We start from the raw sequence: 26,535 nt of genomic DNA on the forward strand, positions 1-26,535 counted from the left end.
GAGAAAAGACTTGAGTGTTTATCAGAAGTAAAGAGGTGGTAGGGTATAGGGTTACAGGATTACTCACTGCATTTGATGGGCGGCTTGAGCTCCTCTGTGTCCACTCGGCTGGTATCCACATGGACCAGTAGGTGTGTGAGGCGACGGACGCGGGAGTTGAAGATGGCGGCCCGGCTCTTGCAGCGCCTGGCTGACTCTGCGTTGTCCAGGTACTCAGCGAGTAGCCAGGAGAGGGGACTGAGGACTTCGGTCTCTGTTGGGAGTGGAGGAGACAGAGAATCATCTTAGTTGATGAAAATGTATGGCTGACTGGCTAGCTAGATTATTACGATTTCCATATAGCTAGCTGATAATTATGAAGTAAAACGTTTGCTTTGTGTATATCTTGTTTAGTCTCTATTGTTGCCATTGTCCTGGCTGGAAGAAGGTTCAGTGAATGGGAAGGTGCAGCGAGAGGTAATTCAGTAGGGGGAGCGCGAGTGCTTCTCAAATGTAATGTGTTATGCATTCTCTACACTCTCAGCCTCACAAGAACTTACTCAGAGAATAAACTCGGAGCATGAGTGTGGCGCACTGTAGTATGCATATTGAGAAACACCCAGACATTCAGGAAGTTACCCGAGATGGTGATGCTCTGTACGATGGGGGTGATGAGGGCCTCCCAGCAGGTGCGTCCCAGAGCCTCCGCTGCCTCGGCATCGGGCAGGAAGCGGTCAGCAAACATCTGCTCATGTCGCAGTGCGCTGTTCAGTCTGCAGAGACACACACCAGGCCAGTTTAGAACAGTCTGGGGGTGAGTGTAGTTAGCAGTAGTGTGTATAGTAGAGACAGGCTTACTTGTTGAAGAGCTGCAGCAGCTGGGCCTTGTCCTCCAGGATCTCCTGGCACCAGGTGTGGGCCTTGGTGCTGTAGAAGAGGTAGGTGCGACAGCAGAGCTGCTCCTTGAACACGGGCCAGAAGGTGGGCTTGGGCCCCAACACCTCAAAGCCGTGGACCCTCGCGTCGATGCCACCCTGGTGTGAAGAGAAAGTACTGTTAATCCAGGGTTGAGATCAATACCATTTCAATTCAGCCAATTCAGGAAGTAAAACGCAATTGAAATTCCAATTTTCATGATGTGACAATCCACCTGCTGACACCTCTTGATCCTGATCTGCACAATGGACCAGAAGCGGTTCATATTCTCCAGCAACACTATGCGATTGGCTGACGGCGGCACATTGACCTGTAAACACAAAGAGTTGGGCGGGTGAGGGGCTTAAACCTTAAAAAGACAAGATCATACATATATCCTACTTCCAAGAGTTTCTTACTCCTGCCTGCCTATACAGCTACTTACTGTGTTCAGCTCTGTGTTGATGTTTGTGGGGTCGTCTCCTCCAAGTACCACCATGCGAGCAGGCATATAGCTGGAGTCTTCACCGGCTACAAGCACAGCCAATTGCCTGGGTTTAACAAGAACAGGAGAAAATGTGCTTACAGTAAGTGCCCAATGGTTACAGTAAGAAATAGTACAAATATGAATGCCATTGAAGTAAGCACAGCAGTTGTTTAAGATAAAGCATGCAGTCTAGCATAAAAATCCACAGATGCAAGAACAAGGCAATAACAGAAACGTTTCAGTATACAGGCAAGGTAACAGTGAGCAACACAGCTGTGCTTCATTTTCAATTCTTTACATATTGTGCATACATATCACGAGTAAACATTCCAACATTCTAAACCCTTAGTATGACCAAAGTGATGTGTGGACATACCTAATCACCACCCCCTTGTGCATGTAGATGTTGATAAAATGGGAACCTGTGCAGCCATTGGACTCCCAGTAGGTTTTAGGGTTCTTGTCAGTGAGCTTGTTGGCGCGATGGTGATTAGAGGAAACCTCCACTTTCTCCCAGCACTTGTCCTCCTTGAGTTCCACACTAGATCCTGTTGTTAACGGTCACATACAGTAGACAAAGTATGACAAAGGTGAACATGACAGTTTAAGACAAGTTGGACTTTAACTTCCAGAAGCTTAATAAAAACTTAAGGGATGATTGGGTAAAGTAATTCATCTACCAGTACTAGTCATTTATTTCTTGATTTTATGAAAACTGAATACAAAAGGAATTACATATTGATACATTTTGCAGGGCTCCAGACTGCAACCATTTAGTCGCAACGGTATGTTCTGAATCAGAGAGCCTATTCTAAAATCTTTGTCTAAATGTAACATCTATTCAAATGTAACATCTATTCAAATGTAATTAGGGCCCGCTGGGAAACACTGACCAACACTTTGGTTCCTACCCTGTCATAACTCCTACCTGTTTTTTTTCCATTTGTTGTCATGCCAAACACCAACCATAGAACTAGAAAAATAATTTTATTTATATGATTCCAACAGTTCACCAAAGTGTTTATGTCTATATCGCAAGTCAAATTGCAATTGCAATATTTGGTTGAAAAAAATCACAATTAGATTTTTGGCCCATATCGTGCAGTCCTATTTGGAACCAACTAGTTGTCCATAATAAAAGAGAGGAGGGTCTCAGCTTTCTGTAGGTAGCGCATCGGCCATTGAGAGTGCACTAGGCCTCATTGCAAAGTTTTTTTTAGGACATTCAATTTACTGTTAGATTAATACATGACTACTAGCAGTAGGTGTTATGTTCTGAGTTTCAACTTCATCAGGTGGTGAATTAGCAACAATTGAATTAGGCCTATGTAATATTAGCCTAAAGATGGAGGCAAATTCATCTCTATTGAACAAAAACAATCTCAATTCTGGAGCTCTATTTTGAAAGTAAAACAACAAAATTGCCATATTGTCAACCTATGACTTCCATCTCCAGGCCGTTAGACTGTTATATAGTCACCGCTAGCCGGCCTTCCGCCCAGTACCCTGCCATGAACTTGGTCATTGTTACTAGCCGGCTACCACCCGGTAATGTACCCTGCACCTTAGAGACTGCTGCCCTATGTAAATAATACATTGAACACTGGTATCTTTAATAATCGTCACATACTGTTTTACCCACTTCATATGTATATACTGTATTATAGTCACGGCTCATCCTATACAACTACTGCTGTACACATATCTTCTATTCATATACTGTCCATACACACCATAAAGTATTCACACCCCTTGACTTTTTCCACTTTGTTGTGTTACAAAGCGGGATTAAATTGATTTAATTCTCATTTTTTGTCAAAGATCTACACACAATACCCTGGAAGAAAAATTATAATATTTGTAATTAAAAATAAAAAACACTCATACAGTACATCTTGATTACACAAGTATTCAACCCTCTGAGTCAATACATGTTATAATCACTGTTGGCTGTGATTACAGAGTCTTTCTGGGTACGTCTAAGAGCTTTGCACACCTGGATTGTACAATATTTGCACATTATTCTTTAAAACAGTTTTCAAGCTCTGTCAAGTTGGTTGATCATTGCTAGACAGACATTTTTTTGCCATAGATTTTCAAGCCGATTTAAGTCAAAAATGTAAATAGCCACTCAGGAACCTTCAATGTCATCTTGGTAAGCAACTCCAGTGTATATTTGGCCTTGTGTTTTAGGTTATTGTCCTGCTGAAAGGTGAATTTGTCTGTTGGAAAGCAGACTGAACCAGGTTTTCCTCTAGGATTTTGCCTGTGCTTAGCTCTATTCCGTTTCTTTTTATCCTAAAAAACTCCCTAGTCCTTGCCGATGGCAAGCATACCCATAACATGATGCAGCTACCAACATGCTTGAAAATATGAAGAGTTGTACTCAGTGATGTGTTGTGTTTGCCCAAAACATAACGCTTTGTATTCAGGACAAAGTTAATTTCTTTGCCACATTTTGGGCAGTTTTACATTAGTGCGTTGTTGCAAACAGGATGCATGTTTTGGAATATTTATATTCAGTACAGGCTTCCATCTTTTCCCTCTGTCATTTAGGTTACATGTAGTATTGTGGAGTAACTACAATGTTGATCCATCCTCAGTTTTCTCCCATCACATCCATTAAACTCTGTAACTGTCACCATTGGCCTCATGGAGATATCCCTGAGCGGTTTCCTTCCTCTCCGGCAACCGAGTTAGGAAGGACGCCTGTATCTTTGTAGTGACTGGGTGTATTAATACACCATTCAAAGTGTAATTAATAACTTCACCATGCTCAAAGGGATTTCAATGTCTGCTTTTTTATTTTTACCCATCTTCCAATAGGTGCCCTTCTTTGCGAGGCATTGGAAAACCTCCCTGGTCTTTGTGGTTGAATCCGTGTTTGAAATTCACTGCTCGACTGAGGGAACTTACAGATAATTTGATGTGTGGGGTACAGAGATGAGGTGGTCATTCAAAAATCATGTTAAACACTAGTCCATGCAAATTGTTACTCCTGAACTTATTTAGGCTTGCCATAACAAAGGGGTTGAATATTTGACTCAAGACATTTCTGCTTTTTATTTTTTAATTATTTTGTAAAAATTCCCCAAAACATCATTCCACTTTGACATTATGCGGTATTGTGTGTAGGCCAGTGGCACAACATCAAAATGTGAATACATTTTAAAATACAGGCTGTAAACACAACAAAATGTGGAAAAAAAAGTAAAGGGGTGTGAATACTTTCTGAAGGCATTGTATATTTATATTCTGGACTCTGACATTGCTCGTTCTGATATTTCTTAATTTCGTTCTTAGATTTTTTTTGATTTGTGTGTATTGTTTTGTATTTTTCTGTATCAGTGCACTGTTGGAGCTAGAAACATAAGCATTTCGCTGCACCTGCAATAACATCTGCAAAAGATGTGTAAGCGACCAATAACATTTTATTTGATTTTGATTTGATTAACTTATTTATTCTCAGTAGTCTATTACACTTCTTAATAAAGCATTGTGATTTACTATATAATTACTTTAAAAGATAATTACTCCTACCTTTTTTTGTGGCGCTACAATTATACTTTTTTTGGGGTGCGATCAAATCATGGGCTGGTGCCACCAACTGAAAAAGTTAGTGGCACCAGTGCCACCAGAGGAAATGTTAGTTTGGAGCCCTGATTTTGTCACCATTTCTTTGCGTGGCTGGTATTTAGTTGTGCTTTGAGTCAGCTAAAAGTAAATATACCTTGGCACAGATTGTGCAGAAAGACGTCAAAGAAGGGGATGTTGATTGGTTGGTGGCTTCGCCGATGCTCCTCTATTTGGCCCAAAACCATCTATATTTGGTTAGAAAGGACAGCATGGATTACAAATGAGCTATTAGCAACAGACAGAGTGGCATGACACTTGCAAGCCAAATGTGACATCCCCTATTGAAGTAACATTTCTAAGAACCACAAGTAAAAAATATAGCTGCGAGCAGCAATGAACAGGGTTCACAGGATGACAAAAGACACAAGATCAATTGGATTACAAAGCAAGCACTATTATACATTTACATTTTAGTCATTTAGCAGACACTCTTATACAGAGCGACTTACAGGAGCAATTAGGGTTAAGTGCCTTGCTTAAGGGCACATCGACAGATTTTTCACCTAGTCAGCTCAGGGATTAGAACCAGCAACCTTTCGGTTACTGGCACAACGCTCTTACCCACTAAGATTCCTGCCGCCCCATTATGTAGGAACTGTCTTCCTTTATGTGCAATCATGAGTCTAAATACAACATCTGGAGTGAATCTGACATATGTTTCATGAAGATGTTTGCAGATTATTGTGCGATTTAGCGTTATATATGCAAATAATTAGTTAATAGTTTCCTTCCAAATTCAGTGTGGTTCATCTTAAAAATGTCCATGATAGCGATGCTAAGTTTTAAGTTGATAGGCCACTATGGAGTGGATTTACAGTGGTTTAAATGGACAAGTAAAATCAGATTGACCAAATCATTAGCTTTTCTCAAACTAAGTTTAAACATATACCATGGGCCTACATTTATAAATAGTGTATTATATGGTTCATGAGAACGTATATTTTAGCATGTTAGCACGTCTTCCAAATGTCCAAGATGGAGGGAAATCTATCCTGATGGACATTACGGGTCCTATAGCCAATCGATGCATTTCTTTTTGACCAAGTTACTCGAAATTTACCAATCTATGCTTGAATTATTTGACCATGTCAAGGTAAAAAAAAACTGTTTTTAAAAATCGAAGAACAACAATAGGTTTCACTGTGAATAAAAAATGTGGAGAGAAAATATAACAATATAACTGACTGAATATTTAGATAGTAGCACTTGTACTAAACCTGTATGCAACCAGCCAGAACGCTGGTGGTCATTTTCTTGTAGAGACTGGCGTACTTCTCACAGTCTGTGATTAAGTCCCGCAGCTCTGTGACCATAAGCAGGTTGATACTGTGCTTGTCCAGCGCCTTGACCAGGGCGTCCTTTGTGCCCAGACGACACATCACCACGGCATAGTCTTTGTTCAGAGAGGCCAGGCGATACAGGAAGCGGATGAGCAGCTGGACAACCTAGAAAAAAACAACCTTGTGTCAATTACATGACCATTAATTGAATAAGTAGCTAAAATAGAAACAGGATTATAGCTATGCGTTTATAATCATGGAGGATCCACAGGAGGCTGGCGAGGACAGATCATAATAATGGCTGGAATGGAGTGGTATCAAACACATCGAAACCATGTGTTTGATTTTATTCCATTCGAGCCATTACTATGAGCCAGTCCTCCCCAATTAAGGTGCCATCAGCCACCTGTGGGAGGATCTTTCCTACCTCATGGTCATTGATGAATGCGGTCATAGAAGACAAGCATGGTTCTATGCTCTCATGCCATGGAAGCAGATCCTCCTGGTAATTGTCCAAGAACTTGTTCAATATTCTACAGGAGAGAATATAAAAACAGTCACAACTGTAACCAACTGACCCAATACATGCATTGCATACATACATAACGTACTGCCCTTTGAGGTTCATTACACAGTACATTGATGACAAAATCTAGGCACTGACATGACATTCCAACAAGTAAACCCTGTAGTTCAGGGCTGCCCAACCCTCTTCCTGGAGATCTACCGTCCTGTGGGTTTTCAGTCCACCCTAATTTAACACACCTGATTCTACTTATTAGCTGCTCAACAAGACCTTAACTAGCTGAATCAGATATGCTAAATTAGAGTTGTACTGAAAACCTACAGGACAGTAGATCTCCAGGAACAGGGTTGGGCAGCCCTGCTGTAGTTAGTAGTGCGTTGTCACGATACCAGATTTTTGACTTTAATACCAATACCGGGTTAAGTATCATGATACTCGATACCAAAACCATACTCGATAACAAAACGATACTACGGCAACAAAAAAAAACTGCATATTAGCTAGTCACAGAATAACCACTGGGCTTTATTTTTTTAAACATTGAACAATATGTTGATAACTGTTAATCTGTAAAATAAATATCTTCTATACTGAACAAAAATATAAATGCAACAATTTCAAAGATTTTACTGAGTTACAGTACATAAAGAAATCAGTCAATTGAAATAAATAAGCCCTAATCTATGGATTTTACATGACTGTGCAGGGGCGCAGCCAAGGGTGGGCATAGGCCCACCCACTGGGGAGCCAGGCCCACCCACTGGGGAGCCAGGCCCAGCCAATCAGAATGAGTTTTTCCCCACAAAGGGGCTTTATTACTCTTTGTTAAGTGTTGCAGTTATTTCAGTTGCTGTAGTAGCGGACGTGTATAGTGTTGAGTCATATGCATACATAGACACACTGTCTTTACTCAAAGCCAGTGGCATGTCGTTAGTAAAGCTGGAAAAAAGCAAGGGGCCTAGAAAGCTGCCCTGGGGAATTCCTGATTCTACCTGGATTATGTTGGAGAGGCTTCCATTAAAGAACACCCTCTGTGTTTTGTTAGACAAGTAACTCTTTATCCACACTATAGCAGGGGGTGTAAAGCCATAACACATACGTTTTTTCAGCAGCAGACTATGATCGATAATGTCAAAAGCTGCACTGAAGTCTAACAAAACAGCCCCCACAATCTTTTTATCATCAATTTCTCTCAGCCAATCAGTCATTTGTGTAAGTGCTGTGCTTGTTGAATGTCCTTCTCTATAAGCATGCTGAAAGTTTGTTGTCAATTTGTTTACAGTAAAATAGCATTGTATTTTCCAATAGTTTACTAAGGTTTCGTAACAGGCTAATTGGTCGGCCATTTTAACCAGTAAAGGGGGCTTTACTATTCTTAAGTAGCGGAATGACCTTTGCTTCCCTCCAAGCCTGGGGGCACACACATTCTAGTAGGCTTAAATTGAAAATATGGCAAATAGGAGTGGCAATATCATCCGTTATTATCCTCTGCAATTTTCCATCCAAGTTGTCAGACCCCGGTGGCTTGTCATTGTTAATGGACAACCATTTTTTCACCTCTTCCACACTCACTTTACGAAATTCAAAATTACAATGTCTTTCATAATTTGGTCAGATATACTTGGATGTGTAGTGTCAGCAATTGTTGCTGGCATGTAATGCCTAAATTTGCTAATCTTGCCAATGAAAAAAGTATTAAAGTAGTTGGCAATATCAGTTGGTTTTCTGATTAAATAAATGATGGAGCCGAGTTTGCCTTTTTTCCCAAAATTTCATTTAAGGTGCTCCAAAGCTTTTTACTATCATTCTTTGTCATTTATCCTTGTTTCATAGTGTTGATTCTTATTTTTATTCAGTTTAGTCACATGATTTCTCAATTTGCAATATGTTTGATCATGCTTGTTTAATCAGCTTCTTGACATGCCACACCTGTCAGGTGGAAGGATTATCTTGGCAAAGGAGAAATGCTCACTAACAGGTATATAAACAAATGTATGCACAAAATTTGAGAGAAATAAGCTTTCTGTACATAAACATTTCTAGGATTTTATTTTTTAGCTCATGAAACATGCATGTGGCATTTATATTTTTGTTCAGCGTATATTCAATTTCTTTAAAAAAATAAAACACCATATTAAAGAACAGAATAATACCTTCAATTTTCCTTATGCAAAACCATATCGGAGACTCAGAGCAGACAAAATACATTTTACAATTCAATCTAAACTGTTTTAAAAATGTAATTAGATAAATATCAGGGTTAATTTGCTAATCTATGGCCATAATATTGGGTGAAATTACATAGACCTATGATTCATTATAGCTAAATAATTGTATGTATTAAATGAATAGTTAAGTTCCAAAACACAAGCTCATTTCTGAAGCTTTTATATTTCAATAGTCTACACGCCATAGAAATACAATGGATTTCACACAGCATACATACATAATTCCCAGATTGCATTTCACTTCCCAGGGTGCATTTGACAGAAGTACTGAAAGTAACACAAATTCTAGTACCGAACCGTTTTTCATGTTATAGTATGGAAAAAGTATTGAGGTTTCGGTATACCGTGCAACATTAGCAGTTAGGCAGCACAACAACACTCCCCCCCGTCTCACCTGAGGATGGAGAGCTGTGCGGCCCGATCGGCTCGGTGCTGGTCCATGAGGCGCACCAGGTCCTGGTAAGTCTCTCGGCTGCGGGTCACCTGGTAACGCTCCTCCTCTAGCTGGGAGGTGTCGTCACACAGCAGCTTCTCCAGGGTCAGGATCACCTCCTTGTTGGCCGTCATCTCTTTCAGGCTCACCACCAGCATCTTTAGCTCTGCGTCCTTGAAGTCCAACTCCTCCATCAACTCTGAGGAGACATATTCAGAACATAACATACTTAATCCTCTTTGTCCAGGGTTTTTAGTGCATAGAAAAGTCTTGGGCGGGCCGCCTAAGTGTTTTTTTGGGCCACTTATGTTCAAAATAAAAATAAATAAATAAATACCTTTAGAAAATTGAAAATAGTATTTAGGATGGAAAAACGTTTTCAGTGTAATTTTAAACTAAAACCAGATCTAAAATATGTAGAAAGATAAATGGACCTATATATTTTTTTATAAGATCTTTAAGAACTAACAATCACCTAAATAAAAATCCCCCCCCCAAAAAATATTTAAAAAACAAAAAACAATCACCAAAATAAAAGCTAGACAGTCAGGGAGAATCAAATATTCTAAACATTATGCATTCAGGAGTATTTTTGGCATGGCATGGGGCCCCCATTGATTTGGTTATAATGTTTGAGTCACTCAGATAGCATAAGCCATGGCAAAAAGTGTAAGATTGCAGGAAATTGCTTTAAAACTGCACATGTTCTCTCAGCCCCATGGCAAGGTGTAGAATTGCAGGAAATTAGATTTAACAGCAAAATTGAATCACTGTGGCCAACACGCCCCCACCACAACCAACACCTAAACCCAATTTTGATCCAGAAAAAACCCTGTTGTCCACATTGGGACATAAGGCCACAAGAACAGGATGTCATATTTTGTTTATTATTTATTGTTTTTTTAGGAACTTTCATAGTAATGCAAGAGGCGTGGCAGAAAAAGCTCATGTGCAACTAGCCAGCTAGGAACGCCTACACATAACCTGACCTCGGCACTGTTTGAGGAGTGTGTTCAGACGAGCAGTGAATTCGCACCTTTTTTCTCCAACTTGTGGTCCATGGAGATGTGGTTGAGGGCGATGATGGCCAGCCATTTCTCTGGCCGAGAGGCCGCAAGGCACTTCTTAAGCACGGTGCTGACGTCACAGGCCACCAGCTGCTCCGCCAGGCTCTTACTACTAGAGATCAGCATGATGATCACCAACAGACCATTCCTCACCGACAACATACACCTGGTAGGAGAGACAGAGCAGATATCCCTTAGCCTCTACTGTAACATAGCAGTCTCATCATAGGAAACAGTGGAGTTGGGCATGTTAACATTCCCTTAGAGCCAGTTGGGGTGCAAAAGACATACCCAGGTGTGTTAAGCATCAGTTCAATGGCAGCGGGGATGACAGCCAGCAGTCCCTTGGAGCCCTCGGGAGTGACAGAGCCAATACTGGCAAAGACTCCAAGCATCATGGGTGTGACAGACTCGGAGAGAGGAAGATAGCAGCTGCTCATGCTGCCCAGGTCATACTTACTGGCGCCTGTGATGACCATCAGAGTCTAGAGCAGAGGGGAGAAACCAATCATGTTTCTATCCAAGTGTGGATAGAAACATGATAGAAAACTACTCCTTTACAGCTGTATAGTTCTCATTACTTGTCGTCCCCTAAAACTGTATAAGAAAACTAGCTAGATTACATAACAGACGGTAGTAAAAACAACAACTCAAAACAAAGTGATTGAGAACTCACCGCCAGGGCGATTTGCTGGACCTGTGGGACAGTGGGGTATTCCTGCATACAAGAGAGGATGGCTTTGACGCCCCCTTCCGTGGCGAAGGAGACCCTCCACTCGTACTTGACCATGAGGGCGCGGGTGAGACGCAGGGCGCTGACCACATTCTCCTTGGGCTGCCCACTCAGCATCTCGACCACAAGCTTCAGGACTTTATCCCTGGGGGTGGTGGAAAGAGAAAAGTCAAAGATCATATTGGAAGACACAAATGTTTGAGGTGAAATGTGACCCTATAAGAGAGGAAGTGTGCAGGCAGCAGCCTTACCGGATGGTCTGGACAGCGTCCGTCCTGAGGGTGCTCCTTTCCTGAGGCCCCTCGTCCTCTAGGACCTTGATGATAAACTTGATCCCAGCCAGCTGCTGGACTGGATCTGAGCCACTCTTCTTCATGATGTCCACCACCTCCCCAAGCTTCTCCAGGGCCGTCTTCTTGCCCTGCACCTTGGAGTTGTTGAACACTGGTGGGGAAAACACAAGGCAAAGCATGTTAGAGCAAAATTGGCTGTCATTATGTAAATCATGCTACGTCATCATCCTGTATCCTGGGATGTATTCACTAGGAACCAAACGGAAGCAAATGGACTGAAATTAGGAGGGCTCTACCTGAATTTGTCAAATAAGAAACGCTTGTTTTCATTTTCCCATTGAAAAACATTTTGCTACAACTTTCACTAATAAGAAAATGGTTTTGCTGGTCTTTCTCTGGAAAAAGGTGTTGGCTACAGCTAGAGGTAGTTTGCCAACTGCAAAAACAAACAAAGCTCAAACACACTGACTGCCACACCTTTCATCTTCTCCTCCAGGTCTTCTGAGTAATTAGACTCATCTTCCATTGGCAACTCAGACTCTGTGTCAGAGCAATAGTCTGTAGGACTCTCCTTCTTCGGCTTCTTAGAAAATGAGCACATGACAGAGGAGGAGGCGGTGGCAGCAGATGAAGAGGTGGTCTGTCCTCCTCCCAGGCCAGAGGAGCCCGGGGAGCCGTCAGGCAGTAGCTCGTCATCCTCCAGGCCTCCCCCACCGCGCCGCAGGTAGTGTTTAGAGAAGGCATGGGAGCAGAGCAGGTCCCACAGACACGAGTTCTGCAGGGTCTGCTTCAGGTAGTGAAGCAGCTTCCGGGCCACCTCGCCTGGCACCGACAGCCAGATAAGAGTGGCCTCGTCTGAGTCTGACATCTGACAGAGCAGAGAGAAGCAAGTCAAAAACATGAACTATACGGTCAACTTCCATTGGGGCTGAGTCATGAAAAGAGCAAGAAGAGTGATTAGATTAGAGAGTGAGGGAATTGAAGCCAGAGAGGAGGATTGAGTGATGGGCACTTGCCTGTTCATCGAGGCTCTGACGCAGGATGTTGTTGATCTCCTGCTGTTGCTTTGGTTCCAGCTTCTTGATAAAGAAGAGCACTTCCCACCACTCGGCCCGGCTCAGGGTGGCTCCATCAGCATGCAGCCCCTCAGCCAGGTAAGGCAACGAGTACAGCCCACCAGGAGGCTTGGAGAAGAACGTCTGACTCACTGAATACAAGGGAGGACAACACCAACGATATTAGACGACAGTTTCTAATAAAACAATATATTAGGGCAATTTGTTGAGTTTACAGAATAACCTGCAAGTCCATTAGTGCTCAAAGTTCATGGGCTTTGATGCTTCGGAGCCACGTTACTGTTGAAAGTCACTTACATGAGTGCGAGTCTGTGGGTGCAGGTGACCCCCTCTTACCAGCCGTGAGCTTGATGGTCTCAGTCAGGGAGGAGGCCTTCTCCTGGGCGTCTTTCTCAACCTGTCCACTGGTGCCAGTGGCCATGATCTCAACCATGTGCCAGTGCACCCAGTAGGTCCGAGATAGGGAGTTCCAGTACACCTGTGCGCACAAAAAGAAGCATTTAGTTTTGACTAAATCTGTCGTCACACAACCCTAACTCAGATCTCAGGAGCCAGCTGTGTGCTAATACAAGGTGTGATGTTTTGTACCTGCACTGGTGGCGAGCCGTCATTACTGTAGCGGAAGTCCCCCTCATCACCAGCGCTGACCTCCTCATAGTCTTCTAGCATACGGACCAGCATGCCGCTCTTCAGGTTGTCCTGCACGTATTCCACGTAAGCAGAGCGGCTGGCAAAGTCTGTGCGTGTCTTGAAGCCGTTGCAGGTCTTCTTCTTGGGTGGTGTGGCGGTTGCCATGCTAGAGGAGGTAGCGACAGGAAAGGCAGAGGCAGAGAAGCGGGGCTGGAAGATGGAGCGCACCATGCGGCGGGGCGGCTCGTTCTCCCCGCAGGCCCTGCCCTGGGCCAGGCTGCTGGACTGTGGCGGCTGCCGGTTGTGGTCCCAGCCCATGACCCGCACCAGCTCAGAGATGAGGTTAGCCATAGCCATGGTGAACTCAAACTCTCGCTGGACACGCAGGTTCTCTGTCTGGTGGCCTGCCCCTGCGGAGGAGCCTGCTGCGTCTTGCCGCTCAGAGCTTGACTCCACCCCTGCCGTGTTGAGCTTGTCCATCAGGGACGTCACACACAGGTAGCGCTTCACCAGGGAGAACAGCAGCTTCCCTGGGATCTGGAGCACACAGGGGAAACGTCACATTACATCTTAGTGATAGGTAATTCACTGGTTTGATCTAGGACAGGGTTCTCCAACCCAGTTCCTGGAGAGCTACCCTCCTGTAGGTTTTCGCTCCCACCCCAGTTGTAACTAACCTGATTCAGCTTATCAACCAGCTAATTATTAAAATCAGGTGCGCTAGATTAGGGTTGGATTGAAAACCTACAGGACGTTAGCTCTCCAGGAACAGGGTTGGAGAGCCCTGATCTAGGGGTGCATGTAGGAACCCATTGGTTAGTAAAAGTACTGTCCAGAGACATAGAATGTGATTTGGTAGCTACCTGAGGGAGGTGGATTCCCTCGAAAGAGATGCCATGCTCCTCAGAGGAGGTGGTCTCTGCAAACAGCTCCAGTAGGGTGTAGCGATTGTCAAAGTCCATGTGCTGCTCAATACCATCCTGCTGGCTGAGGGACAGGAGCACGTAGGCACGGCTCCCTGGGGGAAGACAGGAGCACCATTGTGTGTGTCCACATAAAATAATAACAATCTCTTGCTCTCTCCCCCTCTCTGAGCTTTCACTGGTTGGTCTGTTATGACACCTAGTATTAGGGGTGTGAATGTTTAAACTAAATTGGGATCTTTACAAAAATGTAGTTTTTTTCCCCCCACAACTTATAATCACAGTGCAGCTGGCTAGCTAATGATGCGAGAGTGTTCAGTCGTTGGTCTGTTGCATGTAGAATATCCTAGCCTATTCATTGATGATAGGCCCTGCTTTACTGAAGTTGCGAGACATTGCAAGCCAAGAAATTGCAAAATACAGCATTCCATTGTTAGATACAGCTTTTGATTGCCGATAGATAGGCCTAGTGCAGGGTTCTGAATGTCTGCCTGGTGGCCGACCTGCCTATACTGTGCCCCTCCCCTCTCTCTCAGTCCTTCGCCAACTCACTATGAAAGATACTAGTGTTTGTATTCTCAGAAGTACAGAACTAAAATCAGTCTCCTCCATTTAAAAAATACTGAATCTTAGGAGTCAATTCCTAGCAGAAGATGTGTTTTCTTTCAACTAAATATTATTTAACGACCTTTAAAGTAGAGTGGTCTGCGCACAGGCAGGAAGGCTGCGATTAGGCCGCACAAGATTATTTGATTGACAGTTCTGGTCGCCTAGTGATGGACGTCGGTCCCGCTTCAGAAGCGGCAATCCTTTACAAAATGCCCGTTCAGTTGCGACTTACAAACAAGTAAAATGCCCGTTCAAGTGGTTCTTCTAAACTAATCTCCAGAGGTTTCGTGTCGGCATTTAAAAAGCCGTAGTTCCCCCTACAGACAAAAAAACATGCCGTACCCAAGGCACTTTCAAGAGTATATGACTACGGTAGATAGAACTTCATTGCCCGGCCCTAGCAGTCATACATACGTAATAAGACCATTATTCTGCATTATGAATTGACGAGGAATTTTACAATTTTTTATAGTTTTAACAGAAAACCATTTTTTTTTTAATGGCAGTTTAAACGTTAAGCAAATTTGTCCATTTGTCATCTAGTATCTAATGAGGTGGTTACCACTGTCCCAGGAGAGTTGAGATATACCAGAGCTTAAATCAGCTACCTGATTAACAATACATTTCAGTTTCTAAAATCACGGCATGGTAATAGAACTTAAAATGATGTGCTTTGTATTTGCACTTGCACCAAGGAGCCCATGTGAACATGTACAAATGTGTTTTTAAGTGCAGAAGTGTCTGACTACATTTACAGGCAGCCCAATTCTTTTTCCCACTAATTGGTCTTTTAACCAATCACATCAGATCTTTTCATATTATATCTTTTTCAGAGCCGATCTGATTGGTCAAAAGACCAATTAGTGAAAACGCAACCTTAGTGACAAAGCGAAGGCCTTTACAACCACATCATCTCCCATTCACCTCTCAGAATACGGAAAACTTGTAAACACAGACAGGGTTCAAGAGATGTCCTGTGCACTCAAGCGTTTCAACAGGGCTTAGCTATGAAAACAAACATCAGTCAGTGACAGACACTGACAGGAATGCAGAGCTGCCCTTAGCGCCATGGCAAAGGTCTCAGCCCTTCCTGATAGGGGAGTTGCATCGAATAAAATTCCACAAGGATTGTGAGCCTCATGGCCCAAGGAGAGGGAATTCAAAAAGTACAGAAACCAAGAGGCAATACAACACTATATTTGTATTATTATTCTATACAAGACAGCAGAGCAGACACATTCAGATCTTCATTTTTAAAATGAATTGTGAGTGGGTTAATAAAGAACAAGTAGCCTACCATAATAATAAAACAACGAAATTCAATGAATGGTCAACGGTTTTCATAAAGCACGTAAAGACAAATATTTCCCTTAAACATGAAAATGTTCTCCATTTCCTCTCCAGCAGAAAGTTGCTAAGAAACCTTAAAAGTGGCAGTGCAGTTAAAAATGTTATTTCCTGTTTTTTAAGTCAAAATAACCCTACGAGGTCGAAATAACACTGAAAGTATTCAGACCCTTTGCTATGAGACTCGAAATTGAGCTCCGGTGCATCCTGTTTCCATTGATCATCCTTGATGTTTCTACAACTTTTGGACATGATTTGGAAAGGCACACACATGTCTATTTAAGATCCCACAGTTGACAGTGCATGTCAGAGCAAAAACAAAGCCATGAGGTGGAAGGAATTGTCCATAGAGCTCCGAGACAGGATTGTGTCGAGGCACAGATCTGGGGAAGGGTACCAAAAATATTCTGCAGCATTGAAGGTCCCCAAGAACACAGTGGCCTCCATCATTCTAAAATGAATGAAGTTTGGAACCACCAAGACTCTTCCCAGAGCTGGCCGTCCAGCCAAACTGAGCGATCGGGGGAGAAGGACCTTGGTCAGGGAGGTGACCAAGAACCCGATGGTCACTCTAACAGAGCTCCAGAGTTCCTCTGTGGAGATGGGAGAATCTTCCAGAAGGACAACCATCTCTGCAGCACTCCACCAATCATGCCTTTATGGTAGCGTCCAGACGGAAGCCACTCCTCAGTAAAAGGCCTGACAGCCCGCTTTGAGTTTGCCAAAAGGCACCTAAAGACTCTCAGAAAATGAGAAACAAGATTCTCTGGTCTGATGAAACCAAGATTGAACTCTTTGGCCTGAATGCCAAGCGTCACGCCTGGAGGAAACCTGGCACCATCCCTACGGTGAAGCATGGTGGTGGCAGCATTATGCTGTGGGGATGTTTTTCAGCGGCAGGGACTGGGAGACTAGTCATGATCGAGGCAAAGATGAACGGAGCAAAGTACCGAGAGATCCTTGATAACCTTCTCCAGAGCACTCAGGACCACAGACTGGGGCGAAGGTGAACGAAGGTTCACCTTCCAACAGGACAATGACCCTAAGCATACAGCCAAGACAACGCAGGAGTGGCTTCGGGACAAGTCTCCGAATGTCCTTGAGTGGCCCAGCTAGAACCCGGACTTAAACCCGATCGAACATCTCTGGAGAGACCTGAAAAAAGCTGTGCAGCAACGCTCCCCATCCAACCTGACAGAGCTTGAGAACATCTTCAGAGAAGAATTTAAGAAACTCCCCAAATACAGGTGTGCCAAGCTTGTAGCGTCATACCCAAGAAGACTCAATGCTGTAATCGCTGCCAAAGGTGCTTCAACAAAGTACTTAGTAAAGGGTCTGAATACTTATGTAAATGTAATATTTCTTTTTTTTTTTTTTTGCAAAAATTTCTAAAAACCTATTTTTTCTTTGTCATTATGGGGTATTGTGTGTAGATTGATGAGGGGGGGGGGAATAATTTAATCAATTTTAGAATAAGGCTGTAACGTAACAAAATGTGTAAAAGGTCAAGGGGTCTGAATACTTTCTGAAGGCACTGAACAAAAATATAAATGCAACATTTAAAAGTGTTTGTCCGATGTTTCATCAGCTGAAATTAAAGATCCCAGAAATTTTCCATTTGCACAAAGATCGTATTTCTCTCAAATTTTGGGCACACATTTGTTTACATCCCTGTTAGTGAGAATGTCTCCTTTGCCAATATAATCCATCCACCTGACAGGTGTGGCATATCAAGATGCTGATTAAACAGCATGATCATTACACAGGTGCACCTTGTGCTAGGGACAATAAAAGGCCACTCTAAAATGTGCAGTTTTGTCACACAACACAATGCCACAGATGTCTCAAGTTGAGGGAGCATGCAATTGACATGCTGACTGCAGGAATGTCCACGCCAGCCCAGGACCTCCACATCCGGCTTCTTCACCTGCGGGATCGTCTGAGACCAGCCACCCAGACAGCTAATGAAACTGAGGAGTATTTCTGTATGTAAAAAAACGAATTCTGATTGGCTGGGCCTGGCTCCCAAGTGGGTGGGCCTATGCTAAAAAAGGGTCAGTTGGAAGGCAAAAAAAATTATACATTTGAAAGGAGTGCTTTGTGGGACCTGGTACAAGGCATTACCAATTCCGCTAATATTTATCACTAGCTAGGTTTCCATCCAATTGTTTACAGATTTTCATACAAATATTTTAAAACCTGCAGATTTTCCCACCAGCGGTGTGTTTCCAAATGGACTTGTTGCAGATTTTTGTTGTTGTTGAAAAATCAGTGAGTGCATGATGACGTAGTGCACACAAAATGTACTTTTTCGCTTAAGTTTTCATGTACCGAATAAAAAGTTAAGTGTTTCCATCGCATTTTCAACTCCACCGATAGTTTTGTCACAGAAATGAGCTTTTTGGTCTTAAATTAAGGTTAGGCAATAGGGTTACGTTTAGGTTTAAAATCAGATTTTATGACTTTGCAGAGCTGCCTCCAGGGCAAGATTCATGACAATAAATGCCAACCTGCTAGTTAGGCTTACCTTTGCCCACAGACTGTCACTTTCAAAATTAAAATGGGAAGTATTGTCAGTCAATGACAACAGAAAATGCTACGCAAATTAAAGCTATGAGCCAAAGGAAAGATTAAACAGTGGCTAAATCCAGAATTCAAGCCCTTTTTTGGCAAATAAAGCTATGAGTCATGCAGAAATACCATTATTCAGGTCAATGACGTTTACAGAAGAATATCACACATACCTAGTGACCTAATTACCTAATAGGGGTCCGTGTTTTACATTGCAGCACATGCACAATAATCCATTAAACCACACTCAACAAACTGCGTAATCGAAAACACACCAAATCATTACATTAGGGACCATAAACAGACTGCAGGAACTGTGTGCAGATGTAAAACAGACAGTGGTCATGTCCTCACGTATTAAGTAGCCTACACAATACATTTTCCCTTACTTTTCACAGCTCATAACTGATAAAGAAAACGTACTACTGGTAAAGGCCAGTCTAGGTGAAAGCAAGAGGGCAGAAACCCTGCCTAGCCGCCTCCCAGTAAGTCTGTCTTTTCTGTCTGGTCAGTTCAGAGGTCTATATAGAAATGAAGGCGATATGTACGGAATGTATTACCACAGCCTCAGTCTCTCTACTCTGTTGTTTCCTATATGGCTGACACTGGGACAGTCTAAGAATGAAACTATCAAAGCCCCACCATACCTGCGTCATGAGAGGCCAGAGCCCGGAGCATCTTCCCAGCACTTCGGCGGGTTTGTCGCTCCTTGTTGCAGAGCAGCTCCATGAGCAGGTCCAGGGCACCAGTCTCCTTGAAGACGCCCACCAGTGAGCCGATGCTGGCGTAGGCACTCAGCACATGGATGGTGTGTGTGATGCTGATGGCAAAGTTGCTCTTCTTGGTCATCTGCTTGCGGGCCCTCTTGACCAAGTTCTTGACATCGTCCTTCATGTCAGAGAGCTCCACCTCGTCAAAGGTGACATCAGCGGGGAAATCTCCGCTGGGCCTCTCCTCCGCCTCCTGGAGGGTCCGCTGGGCGTCTGCCTTGCGCTTGCCCAGCAGCGTGGGGCAGTTGGCGTAGACATCCTCCGTTGACATCCACATCAGGATGTTCTCTGTCTTGCTCTCGCCTGAGGTTGAGCCGCCCACCCCTGAACTGCTGCCCCCTCCTCCTCCTGCCTCATTGCTCTCTCCATCTGAGCCACTACCGTCATCTATAGCCAGCAGGCACCAGCGGATCAGGTACTCAGTCTGGCCATCATGAGTCCGCCGCTGCCGGATCAACTCCTCTGGGTAGGCCTGCAGCTTCGGGCCCAGCTGAACAAGCAGGTTCCCATTGCGGCGTTCGCCTAACATGATTGCTGTATGGAAAAAATTAAGAATGAATGACTAATATCAATATACCTGGGGTGGTGATACTTTGAACATAAGATTAAATAAAAAATAATGCTGTTGGACAACTTGTAGCCAGGCTGTATCTTGTTAGTTGTGCACCTCTATGCAAATCAAAGTGAGATACTGGATCACTGAGGTATAATTAGAATGTACTGGATTGGCAAATCAGCCAATGAATGAAGGCTTGGCTGTTGAGAGATACATTTACCCTTGTTTGGAAGGATATACATAATAAAGCTATTGGTGAATGGACAAATATAGCTAGCTAGTTTGCTATACATTTCCAGAAACGTTAGTTTCATTTTCATTATGAGAGATTTGAATATAAATTTTTCGAGAAGAAAAGGTACCTATCAACACATATGTAGCTAGCAAAGTATTTAACTAGCTAGTTACCGAAATAACGTTAGTTGCGAACATCGTTTGAATAATTTGCATAAGAGATTGAGTAACAGTTAGCTAAACTATTATCCAGCAGTTGCAAATTCTAACGACAGTCGGCAAACGCTGGCTGCTGCTGTAAAGTTAATAGCGAACGTTAGCTAGCAAACGCTATCTAGTTTAGAAGCTAACTTTTAACTTCATTACATTTACATTTTATTCATTTTTGCTTATCAACGCCCTCTTCAAACATCTGATTGTATCAGCTGGGAGGTTAACGTTAGTCAGCTCCACTTTTTAAACACTAGCGAACGTTATCGTCCTATTTACTATGAAAAAGGTGTGGCTGCCAATGTCACTGATTAACTCCAACAAGTTTACCCTATAGACTGCCTCATCAGAAGGGGCCGTTTTAACAAAGCAACCCTGCCTCAAATAGCTAAAGTAGCTACATTACCTAGCTAGCTTGCTAACGCCTGCCTCAGTAGCTAACGTTAGTGCAATTTTTTTTTAGAACTAACCATATCTGTGGTACTATCTGCCCAGCACAGCTGATTTGTTGTAAAGACCATAATAAATATTTGGTTTACTAGCTACCAGTAACTAACGTTAGCTACAAAAATATATATACTATGTGGTTAACGGCTTTGCGGTTAGCTGAAATAGTGCGGGCTAATAACACCAAAATAGCAGGGGATAACTCGTTTACCTTAAGTTTTAAGTTTACCCCGCTCCTTTGTCGATTGAGTTTTCTTCTCCGTTTTAATGTATCGTTTCCCAGCCTGGAAAAAGTTTGTAGGCAGCGTTTGATTCTACGTGGTGCGCCGCACCGTGACAGCATAGACAGTCCAGTATGGTTTAGAAACTGTGGTGACGGGTAGGAATTTCCCTGTGAAACTAACGGTTGTTACTAGTTACCACAGCCACAAAGTTGGCTATATCGTCAAAAATGATGAAAACAAAAAAATAGCTTTTTGGTCTTAATTTAAGGTTATGGTTAGACAAGGTTAGCAGTGTGGTTAGGTTTTAAATCAGATTTTATGAAGAAATATTGTAGAAATGGGCTGGGTATATGACTTTCTGGCTGTAGTAACTAGTGACAACCGATTGAAACCGCTTTACTTCCGCTTTACTTCCCTAGCTTGTCCCCCTAATGTCAGAGAAGAAGAGGCGAAGCGAGAGGTTGTACTCCACCCAAAATATCTCCACCAAAATAAACCCACGAAGTGAGGAATATTTGTATGGAGTTCAATGAGAGTGTCGAATTTGGTCAACAAAAATGAAATTGGTAATTTGCTACGTGAGGCTTATTTAATCGAATAGAAGTTTCATAATGGTAAGTTGTTACCAATGCACTGATATAAGTGGCCACACTTTGAGAAAATAAAACGACTTTATATCAGAGTTTTGACTGTTTTCATATATAGAGGACTCATCATGGCCGTTTTAGCATGGCCATTGCCATTGAGGGCTTCCACCATTTTTAAGTAGTCAACTGGGTGGAGATTCCTATGAGTTGGGAGCAATCAGCAAATTAATAAGAAGATCATTCACTAGTTTAAAATTGAGATAGCCTCAAAGGCGTTGTCCATGCAGTTACAGGCGTTATAATGGCACAGATACAAAGATGAGCCCTTTATCCATCTCTATGGACTGTTGTTCACATGCATATGTGCCCTCTCATTGAATAGAATCACAGATAGACAGATATTTCACTGGATATATAAATGTGAAGCATTGGGTTGGCGTTCCCACTCAATACCAAATATCGTAGTGAGAGGAAGCCCGTGGGAAGGCAGTGGGAGAAGATGGAACAAGATAGATTTTGGCCGACATTCTGTTAATTTACTCATCAATGAGACATTTGATCTCAATACAGTTCTGTTCCCAAAACTACAATCTGTCACGAACAGAGTGAACTAAGTTTTGTAGTCTTTACCCTTTGCCAAAGTTGTGTTGTTTAGAAGGAGTGCAAAGGCGAATTGAGTTATTGCGTAGGCGTTCCCCAACGGAAATATGCAAATGGTGCTAGAACACGCCAATAGGACCTCGCTAGCTCGTGCTTAGCTCTGCCCACCTCCTTGCTTGTTCTGCCCACTATGGCTCCTTTGTTCCCGTTTGAAACGACAGGCAGTGGTCCATCTTGGTTTAGTTATAAAAATCTTTGCTAGAATGGTCACACCAGAGCTCGCCTCCTCCCGCCTGCCTTACCTCTTTGAGGACATGTATTTCCATTGTTAGAGCGGTCACTTGACTATCTTGTCAATATAATAGACAGTCTTCGCTAATGTTTTGAATGGCCTTCAGGATTATTTTTACATTTTAGTCATTTAGCAGACGCTCTTATCCAGAGCGATTTACAGTTAGTGAGTGCATACATTTTCATACTGGCCCCCCGTGGGAATCGAACCCACAACCCTGGTGTTGCAAGCGCCATGCTCTACCAACTGAGCTACACGGGACTATATTATATCATCAAATTCGTGAAAACGCACTAATTTAAGATATACATAGACATATTCGTATTTGTGGATGAATTTACTAATGCCAGATTTTACTTCTGCCTTTTATGAAGTTTTTGCCTTTGAAGACCTTTGCACTACGTTTTTACCCATTGAAGGAGTAATGGGTAACTGCATATGTGGTGTGTCTGAAAATGGGCGTTGCGAAATAAGTGGGAGGATCAACATGAGTGGGTGTATGGAAACCTAACATCTAACTGGGCAGATTGGTTGCCACTCAAGACTGTTTTGTCTGGCTGCTTGCTGCTTCCTTGTAGCATTTTAGCTAAGCCTAACCATAACCCTTTTCCTAACCTTAACCTTATAACCTGCGCGGTTAGTTCTCCTAACCTGCCACGTTAATTATCCTAACTGGCTACTGTTGTGTTTTGGGGTTGTGCCGCAGAGCATCATAGGACTTGTGGAGTGTGTCGAGATGATCACATTCCAGATAAACGGTTGAACTGAATTCCTGTCTCCCATCATCATTATTGAATTGTTATAAAGATGTGGTTATGAATACCCACAAGACATAACAAAAGATTGGCGACGAGTAAGTCTAAACCTACGGGAACTATTCTGTCCGGAAGAAGTCGGTTTGTACATGTTTGAAACTGTTATTTTCCGTGGTACAGTGTAGGCTAATGATAGCACAGTATATTGCTAGCAAAGGCAAGTGCATAGTCAAGCTAGCTAAGAGAGAGAGTTAGCATCGTCATTGACAGCAGAAAAGGATTCGAGATGGATGTGTTGATGATCACAAGTTTACTGGAGAACGGAGACCAAGTAGAGACTTTCGGACAAGGTGGATAATTGTATAATATGAGGCAGTTTATTCAGAGGTAAAGATATCTGTAAATAGCGTGCACGGACCCGTTCGTCAACCTCGTAGGGAGATATCTGAGAGAGCGAGCCCCTAAACATTGTGTGCTGACATTTTATACAATAAAATAAAGTAGGTTGATTCTAGTAGTTCTGATCTTCTGATTGGTCCTGATGAGTTGGTCGAGGTCACTTCCATTGCATTGGCTCTGAGTCGGGTTCTCTGTCTTCAGATGTTCAGCCTAAGAGAAGGGGGTTTTTGTGTGTGTGTGCTTAACAATGATGATGTGTGTGTGTGTGTGTGTGTGCGTGTGTGTATGTGTGTGTGTGTGTGTGTGTATGTGTGTGTATGTGTGTGTGTGTGTATGTGTGTATGTTTAACAATGATGATGTGTGTGTGTGTGTGTGTGTGTGTATGTGTGTGTGTGTGTGGGGGTGTGTGTGTGTATGTCCTCAGAGCAATAACTCGTGAGTTGGGAGAACTGAGAGACCTATGGCGTGGGTGTTGTCCATAGCCACCTGCTGATAAGGCCGACAAGATAGAAGTCTTTGTGCATTGTATTAAATCCAAAGGCCCAACACAAGATGGGTTATGCACAAGATTTTAGTCAGACCAAGCTATAACATAATATATTTACTACGACAAATCCCTCTCTTCACGTCTCCCCAGAGACGTGACCAAGTAACAGTAAAGAAGGAAAACTTAAGACGTGACACAAGCTAACAGTGTAATTGGCAAAATAGGGAAAACTTTATCAGAAGATAAAGTTTTACATTCCCCCTCTTCACGTCTCACAAGAGACGTGACATAAAGCTTAAATGCTGCAATTTGGCAAAATAGGGAAAACTTTATCAGAAGAAAAAGTTTTACATTCCCCCTCTTCACGTCTCACAAGAGACGTGACATAAAGCTTAAATGCTGCAATTGGCAAAATAGGGAAAACTTTATCAGAGGATAAAGTTTTACATTCCCCCTCTTCACGTCTCACAAGAGACGTGACAAAAAGCTTAAATGCTATTCATCATCCAGATATCCTTGGTCAGCATCGTCAATAGCAAGCAAAGGAAACATCTGACCGTTATCTGCAGGATGTGGATCAATAGCGGTGGTTATAATCCTGGTTGTCAGCGTCCGTATGCATGGAATGCAACAGCATCCACAAAGCACTAGAATTGCAGCAAAAACAGAGATGGATACAAGTATAGAAGAAACAAGCGTTTTATATTTACCAAACGCATCCATCCAAGAGTCCCACATTGAAGTATCCACCCCTGAGTGGCTCTTCATTTTGCCATTAAGAGTTCGTAACCCTTCCAGGGCGACAGTCAAGCTGCCATCTGTGGCTGTATTGTTGGGAATAAAGGTACAACATTGTTCACCAAACATAGCACATACTCCTCCTTTTTCAGCCAGGAGCATGTCGACAGCAATACGATTTTGGAAAGCCATGAGAGAGGTCGCAGCCAACTGGCCATGCACCGCCTCAAAACCTTGTTGTGTCCAATTGCCTAATTTTTGAACATTAAAATGGACATAATTGATTCTGTCAACATTTTTATTAATTGTGCACCACCAGCAAAATGAAGATTCAAAACCTGCGGCTACTTGGTCAATCAATTTATACTCATCTGGTACCCCCCTAGGGACCCCAATTGCATCAATGTAGGTTGGGTCCCCATGAGTAGGGCCCACAGCGCGCCTGGTCCTGGTAGGAATTAAGTCAGACACATGGGTCACCAGCTCCTGAACACCTGTTGGATACACAGAAATTGGTAGCAAAAGAGAGACTAGTGCACAGGTGCCTGTGGCATTTCCAGGCAGTCCATCAAACAGATGAACGCCTCCACACCACCACCAGACATCAGCCCTGGAAACAGGTTTAAACTCAGCATTAGGCGTATAGATAAACCGACACCATCCAACAGGTACCATACCCAACAATGGTAGACCTTTCGTGAGATTAACACAGGTAAAGTTAGCTCTAGCCACCTGATAGGAAAAAATTGGTTTCTTAGTTGCTTTAGTAACCAAGGGATGAACTACGTCCCATAGTGTACAATTGGCGGAAGGGTTGTCATGTTTCATGACAGACAGGAAGCATTCTGGCGTAATGGCGGCAGGGATAATGCGAAGCAATGGCCGTGCCCCCATACAAACCACACAACTCTGATGAGTCACCTTTGCCGCTTCCTCAGTCAACAAGAGCCAGTTGTTAGAAAGGCCGGAGACACCTGTAGCGGTCAGGATTGCATCATCCAAAGTAGGTGGAGTGGTAAGTAAAATAATAGAATTATTCTTATTACCATTTTCATTAATAGCCTGTGCTTTTGTGTTATTAATATGACAAATTCGAACATTCCAATGGACTGGTGCAGTGGTACAGCTTACATAAGGAGCAAGTCTAAAGTCCTGGCAGCCTAATGCAATACCAGGATAGATAGTAAATTTGAGTCCTTTAGAGTTTTTTGTCAAAGTCAAGAGTTTCCTCCATTGTTTTCCTAATGTAGTAGAGGTGCAACTGGACCAGTCATAATTAGTCTCACATACCAAGTTTGTCCAAGTCCAATCGCTATGGGTGACCCCCACTGTCATATACCAGTCCCAGTCACGGTAGTAGGAAAGGTCTCTGAAGTCTACCCACGGCACTGTCGCAGTAGTGGTAACATTAAAGGGTATACATAATGTGGTGCTTCTATACAATTGTCTGGGCCCACAGGAAAGGGTGTTAGAGACAACTTGTCGTTTATTTACGTGGTGGC

At 42.9% G+C, this 26,535-nt stretch overlaps 1 protein-coding gene across 4 annotated transcripts in view; it reads right to left on the reverse strand.

Annotated features, from left to right (window-relative positions):
- Positions 1-21,324, reverse strand: part of LOC121553716 (cullin-9) — a 52,546-nt gene extending 31,222 nt beyond the window's left edge. For 3 of the 4 annotated variants that reach the window (XM_041867043.2, XM_041867042.2, XM_041867041.2), the window contains exons 1-21: positions 21,162-21,324; positions 19,381-20,037; positions 14,147-14,301; positions 13,242-13,820; positions 12,951-13,131; positions 12,594-12,784; positions 12,055-12,445; positions 11,536-11,728; positions 11,228-11,429; positions 10,843-11,036; positions 10,521-10,717; positions 9,446-9,683; positions 6,725-6,830; positions 6,235-6,462; positions 5,112-5,202; positions 1,758-1,929; positions 1,340-1,445; positions 1,130-1,225; positions 838-1,013; positions 619-752; positions 68-253 (exon numbers count right to left, since the gene is read on the reverse strand). In XM_041867043.2, the coding sequence (XP_041722977.2) occupies positions 68-253; positions 619-752; positions 838-1,013; positions 1,130-1,225; positions 1,340-1,445; positions 1,758-1,929; positions 5,112-5,202; positions 6,235-6,462; positions 6,725-6,830; positions 9,446-9,683; positions 10,521-10,717; positions 10,843-11,036; positions 11,228-11,429; positions 11,536-11,728; positions 12,055-12,445; positions 12,594-12,784; positions 12,951-13,131; positions 13,242-13,820; positions 14,147-14,301; positions 19,381-20,032 (4,468 nt within the window). In that variant the 5' untranslated portion in view covers positions 20,033-20,037; positions 21,162-21,324. The remainder of the gene's footprint in view (positions 1-67; positions 254-618; positions 753-837; positions 1,014-1,129; positions 1,226-1,339; positions 1,446-1,757; positions 1,930-5,111; positions 5,203-6,234; positions 6,463-6,724; positions 6,831-9,445; positions 9,684-10,520; positions 10,718-10,842; positions 11,037-11,227; positions 11,430-11,535; positions 11,729-12,054; positions 12,446-12,593; positions 12,785-12,950; positions 13,132-13,241; positions 13,821-14,146; positions 14,302-19,380; positions 20,038-21,161) is intronic. The other variant, XM_041867044.2, reaches the window with a different exon arrangement.
- Positions 21,325-26,535: the final 5,211 nt, after the last annotated feature.

Source organism: Coregonus clupeaformis, chromosome 37 (genome assembly GCF_020615455.1).
Source record: "Coregonus clupeaformis isolate EN_2021a chromosome 37, ASM2061545v1, whole genome shotgun sequence".
NCBI lineage: Eukaryota > Metazoa > Chordata > Actinopteri > Salmoniformes > Salmonidae > Coregonus > Coregonus clupeaformis.